Below are 9,668 nucleotides of genomic sequence, written 5' to 3' on the forward strand. Positions count from 1 at the left end.
GTGCAGCTGCTGAGCTACTTGACCTTGATCACCCACTGATGAAAACTAGACTAGAAACCAAGTGAGAGCCTTTCCTTATATTCCCCACCCAGAAGCTCCCATAGCTGCTGGCTCTTACGGCAACCGGGCACCTTGCCTTGGTGCTTTTCTTCCCTCGTCTTATTTACTCTTCATACTCCTGTGAGGCGTGTGGCATTCACCTCCTTTTATAATGCGCTGAGGAAATTACTGTTTAAAAGGGTCAAGGGAGTTGCCAAGGGTCCCACAGCAAGTAGGTGCAGAGATTAGCTCTGTCTGGGTCCAAGCTCCGTGTACCACAGAGTGGTACTTCTCTGCCAGCCAGAAAGCGAAAATCCAACTCAAGGTGTAGATTTTTTGTTTTTTTCTGACGCAGGCAGCTACTGGTTGATGTAACTTAAGATCTAGTTACTCCCAAGCCTCCTTCCCATACACTCCAGTTTTGGATTTGCATTGACTAAGTTCGGTCATGTGATTTCGCAGATGCCTGCAAATTAGAAGTCAGAGGACAAGTGGACTGACGGGAGCTGTTAGAAGCCAACAGAGTTTACAGGATTCCCAGAGCCCAGAGGAACCGTCCTGGGCATGGCGCCCCACCTAGAGACTGAGCCAAGGAGAGGCTTTAGAGCAGCTCCTCTGTACTCCTCACGGAACAAGGAGGTGCACCTTCTTCTGTCTCCCTTTTTGGTTCTTTCCTGAACCACTCTCTTGGCTTCTTTTCTAGTCAAATTTTTTAAATACTTTAACATTTTCCACATCTGCGCATATAAGCCTTAGTATTTCTGCATGCAGCTCGTAAGAATAGGGACGTTCTCCTACATAATGGTAATACCGTACTATACCCAACAGAAATTAGAAATTTTCTTTTTTCTTTTTTAATTTTTCTTAACATTTATTTTATTTTTGAGAGAGAAGGAGACACCGAATTCGAAGCAGGCTCCAGGCTCTGAGCTGTCAGCATGATCTTGAACCCACAAACCATGAGATCATGACCTGAGCCGAAGTTGGACGCTTAACCAACTGAGCCACCCAGGCGCCCCTAGAATTTTTCAATATCACCAAAATATCAGAAAATTGAAATTTTCTTCTGCTGTCCCCATAATGTGTCTTGTGGCTGTGCGGGGGGAGGTTGTTTTTGTTTTCAATACCAGCTCTAGTCACAGTTCACTTATCATATTTGGTATTATAGGTTTCTCTTTTATTTTGCTATGGCTGCCATAATAAATTACCACATACTGGGGTGGGGGGCTTAAAGCAACAGAAACTGGGGCGCCTGGGTGGCTCGTTGGTTAAGTGTCCAACTTTGGCTCAGGTCATGATCTCGCAGTTCATGGGTTTGAGCCCCACGTCAGGCTCTGTGCTGATGGCTCAGAGCCTGCAACCTGCTTCGGATTCTGTGTCTGTCTCTCTCTCTCTCTCTGCCCCTCCCCTGCTCACGCTCTGTCTCTCTCTCTCAAAAATAAATAAACATTAAAAAAAATTTTCTTTTAGAAAAACAGCATAAACTTATTCTCTCACAGTTCTGGAGACCAGACATTCACAGGACCATTCTCTCTCCAGAGGCAGTAGGGGAACTCAGTCCCTTGTCTATAGTGTTTCTAGTGGCACCGGGCGTCCCTTGGCTTATCACTCCAGTCTCTGCAAAGAACCTTCTTCAAACAAGGCCACATTCACAGATTCAGGGATTAAGATGTAGACGTACCTTTTGGGGGCCACGATTCACCCCACTACGGCCTCTTTAGCTTTTTTAAATCTAAAACGGTTTCTCTACCTTGTTGGTTTTTCATGATACTGAGTTTTCTTGAAAACTCCTAGAGGATATCCCACATTCTAGATATGTTTGATTGTTTCCTCATCATTAGACTCCATCTCACCATTCTTCAGCATGCATGGGTGTTCTGTGTATTTATTGTGCCCCATCAGGAGGTACTTAACATCAGGCTGTCCCACTGTATGATCACGTGGCCGAAGTGACCATTGTCAGATGTCTGTTGTAAAATTACATTTTTCCTTTTGTAATTAACAAGTAATATGTAGGGTGAGACTGTGCATATCTGGTTCCCTGATAATTATAACAGTTGCCCGAATTAATTTCTTACACTAATCATCATTTTGTAATTCTGTCGTTCCTTCCACACGCCATCTCTGACGTTCACTTAAAAGAAGGAGCTTTCCCTTCATTTCCCCGTTCTTTCAGACTTTATTTTTGAATGCCCAGGATTTCTTAGAGTTCCAAAGTTTTCATCTTTCTGCTTGAGAGGCATTTTTGTAAAAACAATTTTACTTTTCCCTCTGAATATGCTGTCATCATTATGATTACTATCCTAGGTAACATTTTGAACCCTTACTTTATGCCAGCCACCATGTCAATGCCTCTACATTCAGTCACTACGCCAGGTTTTTTATAATAAGGAAATTGAAACACAGGGTGTCATCATGTCGTCTTGATACTGCTAAGACTTGAACTTGAGTCTGTCTGATGTCAGTGTTCATGCTTTTAACTTCTAAACTCTACCATCATCATCAGTCATCTGAAGTGACCCAACCTGTAGGTAAGAGCTGCTTTCGAGCTGTGAATGTTCCAGTGTTCCAGATGCACATGAGATTCAAGATGTGTGCCTGATCATAAATAATGGTATTTGAGGGCTAGAAAAGGTCTCAATTTCCCCTTGTTCTTCATTTTGTAATTCTGGACACTGAGGCTCAGAGATATTAGTAACTTGTTTCGAGTCACACCTCCAAGAATGGCAGAGACTGGACAGGAAACAAAACTCCTGAATTCAAGTTTTTTCCAGTACGTGGTTTCTTTCCACTGCGTCTCAAAACATTGAGGATTGTATGTTGGGGTATTTACTTAAATTTGTGCCCTTACACAGTGAATTTGAGCTGCTTGCCAAATCCTTTAAATATACTTTAAATAGGAAATAAAATAATAAAAAGGAAATGTGACCCAAGAAAATGTACTCTAGGTGAAGGGTTGCTGTATTGTCTCTAGGATCCTACAGGGTTACTAACTGAGGCTGTAAAGTTGGCTCTGAGCTTGCTGAGCCTTAGGGAAATGGGATTAGCTACAGTACTGTTACAGCCAAAAAGGAAAATTCTGTCAATTCTTCAATGGATAAAAAGTTTTTCTGCTTTGATTTGCACTGGCCACAAGCTTACAGATGTAATTGTGTATTAGTAAAGGTAATTTTTATAGCTATAGTTACATATAAACCCCAAATCTCAGAGGCCTAACAATTTCATTGCACGTGAAATTCAAAACCAGTATCTCTGAGTGGTGGGCCAATCGACTCCCAAAGGTGCTTCAGGAGCCCAGGTTGCTTCCTTGTGGCTCCATGGCCTTCACCACATGGCTTTCAAGGTCACCTTCAAAAAGGAATAAACACACAATTGGTGCATGGAAGGGTCTTGGGAAACTGAGAGACAGGGTCTAGCCATGTGCCTGGAAAGAGAGGAGAAATAGGTTTGATGAACAGATAGCTACTCCCTACCACAGACTGTGTGCCTCTGCAGGATTCCATGCACAGTTCCAGAGTCCCTGTGGCAGAGTCCCTGCTCCAGGCTCTTTTGGGCACTGGCTTTTGAGCGCCATAGATTAAATCAGTAGGGCAGACCAATCTCCACAAGTGGCACGTATGGTTACTCATCTCTAGTACCAACACTCAAGTCAACTTGTACCTAGCCAGAGTAGCTCAGGCACTTTGAATTGCACTGATGTGAAATTAATAACAATGTTATTATATGAGCTTCACATGTTGTGACATTATTTCACATTCTCACTCTGGAGATTGTAAGACAAGAGGCAAGACAAAAATCACTTGTATTTCAGTTTGGATTTCATTTGTGGGGTGAGGGTGGGATGAGAATGTTCGGGTCCTGGCCACAGATTTGCTTTATTAATTGCATTTTGTTCCAAGGGGGAAAAAAAAACAGTTTGGGTTTTAAAAATAGACCACTGGACATTTTGCACATTACCCATGTACAGATAATTGGGTATTTATAGCTCTTTGGAGAAGAGAAAACATCAGTAATACAGTAAGATTTTGATTTTAAAGGGTTATATATTTTCTTTCTTTTTCTTTGCAGTGTTGTATCGAAAAGGCCCTCCATTTTACCATGCAAGGTTTGGAGTGATTTTTGTTTTTAATGTTTTATTTATTTTTTGAGTGACAGTGTAAAGTGGGGGAGGGGCAGAGAGAAGGGGACAGAAGATCCAAAGTGGGCTCTGTGCTGACAGGCTGACAGCAGCACGCCCAACATGGGGCTCGAACTCATGAACCGTGAGATCATGACCTGAGCCGAAGTCGGATGCTCAACCAACTGAGCCACCCAGGGCCCCTGCGGTGATTTTTTAAGTAAGGTAATGGCTTCAAAGGACAGGAGGAAATTTCTGACCTCCAGTGACCTCCTGTGCCACAGAAACAATTACAATCATGTTTCTCTTGGCCTGTTAGGAATAGATGCTCTGCAACTGTGCTTTATACACTAATGTTGTACTATGTACATAGTAATAAATAGGTTATAATATGTTTTAGTATTACACATTCAGTTAATCTATGCAGTAATTGTTCATCTTTATATCAGTGAGTATCTAAACAGTTGAATGAATTCACAGCTTTCTTGTTGGGTAAAGTATTTCTGTTCTCTCCTTGTCACTGTTGAGATCAGCCTGAAAGTTTGTAATGTAAAGTAGGAGTTTTTCATTAATATTTTTCCCAATAACGTTGTAGGAGAATTTAGGAGGAGATGATGCACATTTTATTTTCTGTATCTTTGTTCTTGGTAGAACAAGCATTATTCTTTTTAAAGAGGTTGATTTCATGCTTTTTAATGCCCTCTGTGTGTCTTCCAGTTATTCTGTCATTATTGAATTAGTCGACGACCATTTTGAGGGCTCTCTTCGCAGACCTTTCAGCTGGAGGTCACTGGCTGCCTTGAGCAGAGTTTCAGTTAATGTCTCCAAGGTAACGACATCAGCTTTGGCATTCACAAGTCATTTAAATGCTTGGATTTTTTTTCTTAAATGTAGTAGAATCATAAAAGTCATCTGTAGGAACTTCACAGTGTTCCTGCCAGTGAAGTTCTAAAAAGGTGGGGGGCTAGAAGCTGACCTCTTCTCGTGTTCCCTGCCCCTACCCTCTGGTACTGAGCACCACGAATTGAGCTTCAAAGATCCCTAGTGATTGATGTTGGTGGGCATTGCCTCCCTCCCCGGGCCTGCCGTCAACACACGCTCAAAAGTTACTCACACACATTCACAAAGGAGTCAAAACATTGATTTCTTTTCAAAGCTAGCAGATCTCTTGAAGCGAGAGGAAGGATATTAGTATTTATAGCTAAACACTGTACATGTTTTGTCACCACCCTGTTGGTATCCTTATCCCTAAGAGTGAGGAATCAGAGTCAGAGATGTTAAGGGACAAACCCAAGATCATGCAGCTTATATGCAGAATGGGGATTCAGACCCAGAGTCATCTGATTGCCGGACTTGTCTTCTGCCATATCCTGCTCCCGTCAAGATAGGGAAATTTCATCTTACCCCAGGACTACTAAGGATGAAAGCTTTGTGTGTTCTCTGTTACTCAATAACTTGCTAACCAAACACAGACTGTGAGCCCCTCTGAGTCTGTCCCACTGCTGCTGGAGGCGCTGTGGGAGGTGACACCAGAAGGCCCAGCAGAGGCCAGGGGGCAACTGCCTTGTCTGCAGGTGAAGCTGCTTAGGTTTAGCCTGTAAAAAATAGCTTTATCTTTTAGAAATAGGAAATCTGTACTGTTTCTAGTATTTTTACACCCGTTGTATGGGCCTGGTCCTTAGTTAGATCCCAGGCCCATTCGTGTTCCTGGAGGAAACCGGTGTGCTTTGTGAGTTTCCAGGAGCACTCAGTGGGAGGGAATGGAGACTGCCTGCACTTCCTGATCACGCACCCAAATTTATATTATTATTGTGTGGGATGTGGAGATTGTTCTTTGTTTCTCAATAGGAACTTATGCTGTGCTATTTGATTAAACCCTCTACCATGACTGACAAAGAGATGGAGTCACCAGAGTGTATGAAACGAATCAAAGTTCAGGTAGGTAAACTCAGAGACAAGTTCATGGCATCCTAAAGACCGTATCCACTGTATTGTGTCCTCTGGAACACGTGGTCCCAAGAAAAGAAAGGAAAACCTCTTGCCTTGGTAACAGGAAGCCCCCGCAGGCCCTCTCCCCACTGAGCCTGCTCTCAGTCCCCCTTAACTCCTGCTGCTGCTTTACCTGCAATGTCATCTGGCTTCCATCCCCACCATTCAGCTGAAACTGCTGTCACAGGTGGCCTGGGACCACCCAGCCAAGCCTCTCCCAGGTCCCAGTCTTCCTGGAGAGTTTTTCTCTGGCAAGACTGCCACGTTCATCATGCTGTCCCCCAGGGTTACTCGCTATTTCTGCAAGTAACTGCCTGTCTGCCTGTGACTCCTCCCCCACATGCAGCCGTCCTCGTCCTCTTTCATCTCTAACATTGCACCCCATCTCCTTGTTCACACCACTTGGTCCCTCTACAGCCCCACCAGTCACCATTCGGCTTCCCCGGCCTCAGCGCCTCATCCATCCAATTTGTCTTGCCTGTGCCCACTAGGTTAGCTGTTCCTAAAATGCCAGCCCAGATCCACTTCTCCCTTCTCAGTGCCAGCCTGGATACACCAGATGCATACCCGGATACATCTCAGATTTGGTTCTCGTGCTAGCTTTCAGATTCCTTTTCCTGAAATGTCCCAGTGGGATACCAAGGCCAAGGCACATTTAGCTTTTAAAATCTTTGTGTGATTATGGTAGGTAGTATTTGCGTATAAGGTGTGTACTGCCAGCCTTCACATTTTCTCCAGATGTTTCAGTAACAAGGAATAGGAACAGGTGTCATTATTATACAAACAACTCTTTGTGAAATGTTACTGTGATGTCACACACCTAGCATGTTCTTTCATTTCTGATGTTGAAACTTTCAGTCACCTTTTTATTTTGATTGGTTGCAGGAGGTGATTCTAAGCCGTTGGGTTTCTTCACGAGAGAGAAGTGACCAAGACGAACTTTAACAATTCAACCTCAGAATTCTGATTTACCAACAAATACTGTTGAGTGTCCTACAGTAAGCCAAGTTCTGTGTGAGGTAAAAAGTCCTCTTACTATGATTGCCCAGTAATTGAAAAGTTCTAAAGGGCATGGCCCCCCCATCACCAAAAAGCAATTAGTATTTTAAAAGATAAAATGACACAGGGGAGAACAAAGAGCCCTCTGCTGGCCTTCAGATTCTGTTCTTGAGTAAGTCACTGACCCTGACTGATCCTGAATTTCTCATCTGTGGGCCCGCATCCTCACCCATTCAGTAAGCACATTGGACTAGATGAGTTCCAAGAGGACTCTTCCAGCTACAGGGCAATTCTGTTACTCTCTGATTTTACCTGACAATGACAGTAGTTTACATTTATGTGACACGGTACAGTTTCCTAAACTTTTTTCTACGCATGCATCTCATTACTCACATCCAGTGTGTTCCTGAGAGTGTGCCGGAAAGGAGACTTGGGGATTATAAGACTCTGTGTGCCAATATGTTAAATGGAAAAAATGATGCGTCTCATCTTTTCTAAGAACTTCAACCAATTACTCAACCCTGGAAAATCCACTTATTATCTGTCCAGGATTTCTGTATCATAAAGCCTTTCAAAAACATCATCACTTAATCATTAACTCTCAGCTCATTGATGGGCACATTTGTGTCCAGTACACCACAGTATTATACAGTATTAGATAAAAATTGCATCTTGCTTCAGTGAACTTGTTTGTAAAATAAAAATAGGTAGTGAAATAATGTATGAGGATACATAATGAATGCAGTTAGCATTTAGTAAAACTCAGTAAACAAAGCCTTTTTCAAATTGGTTACATACCAGTGAAGGTTTTGCAGGGCAGCAGGGGTGGAGGGGAAGATGAGCAGGAGGGAAACCAGTGACAGCCTGAGGGAAACAGGTGTGTGAGATTCGTCCAGTGTCCAAATTCAAGACAATGGCAGTCTTCTCTTTGACACTGCCTACCCCGGAAGTGGACGGTGAGAGCTGGAATGTTTGCATTCCTGTGATGTGTGGTCTCGGAGCTTCCGGCGGCCTGAGATTCCACCTGATGTCATTTTTGAACATGGTGCTTCTGTTCACATCATGATCCTGCTCTCGCAACAGAAGCATTAGATCTGCATGATCTACATTTTAAAGATTTGGCATTCAAATAAGGGAGCTCCTCTTTTTCCCTCGGATGCAGACCAATATGATTACCAATTTGAAAGAGCCTCTCAGTAATACGCCTTTTTGCTGTACATTAGCGATACTAGTAGCTCAACATTTTTACTACCCGCTTTGCTCTCACCAGGCTCCGGAGCAAAGTCAGAGACTTGGCTTTCAAACATCATCACTTTTTTAAAACCCTGAAAGTCAGCAAAAATTTCAGGCGCTATTTTTTTCCCCATTTCATCTGTCATTTGTGGTGACACTTCTCTCCATACCCAGTCAGTGCATCATATGCCTTGATGGTAAAAACTCTTCTGTGAATCCTTCATCACAGTTCTGTCATCCTGTGAGCACCCACATCACCTGCTTATCATCTGCTAATGTGCCTTCATGTAAACTCTTAAACTGTAAAGGCTTCATGTAAAGGCTACAGTAAAGATGTAGAAAAGCGACAAGACTACACAGATACTACTTATAAACGAAAGCTCTAGAAGGATGTCCAAAAGCACCATCTTTAAACAAGCCTTGTATGAAAGATTTTCCTCCTTCATGTACACCGTCTGAACATGCTGCAGTGGGCCATGCACTCTTCAGCATTTCCCAAGGGCCCTGGGGTTCTGGAATGATGTACCAGCAAAGGTTTTGGGTTACATGAGCCTCACAGTTACCAGCTAAAAGCAGTATTAGCTTGTCTTTAGATGTATTATGTCCTGGCACTTTTTTCTTACCTTCTGAAATAAATGTAACAGATGGCATGTGTTTTTTTTAAAAAAAGCTCAGGTTCAGCAAGATTGGAAATTTGCTCTGTGATAAAACCACCTTCACAAATGGCTGTGGTTCAGTGGGGAGATGCTGCCGCCTTAGAGAGAAGTTGCTTCACCCACTCTCTTCCAAGCATGTTTTATGTGGTTCTTAAATCTCAAACCTCCAAGATTTGCTTTAAAACTGGAATTCTTCACCAAATCCTCTCTCTCAGCTCTCCCAAGGTGTCTAAGCTGCCCAGTGTACCAGCATGTGCTCAGTAGCATCACGCTGACTGGCCATGCACCCTCCATACAAGAATTTCACTGGCTTTATAACAGCACACCACACTCAAGAATGCCGCAAAACTTTGTGGAACCAGCACTTTTTACAAGTTGTTTTGTTACCCAGTGCAAAAAATATATACACAAAAAAGAAGGAATACATACTTGGCCAAGACTGTATCTTTTATGTGACCACCTTTCTCAACTATCACTTCTAATTTTTTTTTTTCTAATAAAGGGGATTTCTTGGGCCTTTAAAACTCCCATACTTTAATAGCACCTGGTTGGCTCAGTCAGTTCAGTGTCCAACTCTTGATCTTAGCTCAGGTCGTGATCTCACGGTTTGTGGGATCGAGCTCCTTACTGAGCTC

General features: G+C 43.0%; 1 protein-coding gene across 1 annotated transcript in view; it reads left to right on the forward strand.

Annotated features, from left to right (window-relative positions):
• Nucleotides 1-9,027, forward strand: part of TSEN2 (tRNA splicing endonuclease subunit 2) — a 44,507-nt gene extending 35,480 nt beyond the window's left edge. The window contains exons 8-11 of the mRNA XM_047097209.1: nucleotides 4,108-4,144; nucleotides 4,874-4,985; nucleotides 6,005-6,094; nucleotides 7,031-9,027. Of these exons, the coding sequence (XP_046953165.1) occupies nucleotides 4,108-4,144; nucleotides 4,874-4,985; nucleotides 6,005-6,094; nucleotides 7,031-7,090 (299 nt within the window). The 3' untranslated portion in view covers nucleotides 7,091-9,027. The remainder of the gene's footprint in view (nucleotides 1-4,107; nucleotides 4,145-4,873; nucleotides 4,986-6,004; nucleotides 6,095-7,030) is intronic.
• The last annotated feature ends 641 nt before the right edge of the window (nucleotides 9,028-9,668 follow it).

The sequence above is a fragment of the Lynx rufus genome, unplaced genomic scaffold (assembly GCF_022079265.1).
Source record: "Lynx rufus isolate CCGP_SWC_20201006 ecotype Redwood Valley unplaced genomic scaffold, mLynRuf1.p SCAF_4, whole genome shotgun sequence".
In the NCBI taxonomy this organism is placed as follows: domain Eukaryota; kingdom Metazoa; phylum Chordata; class Mammalia; order Carnivora; family Felidae; genus Lynx; species Lynx rufus.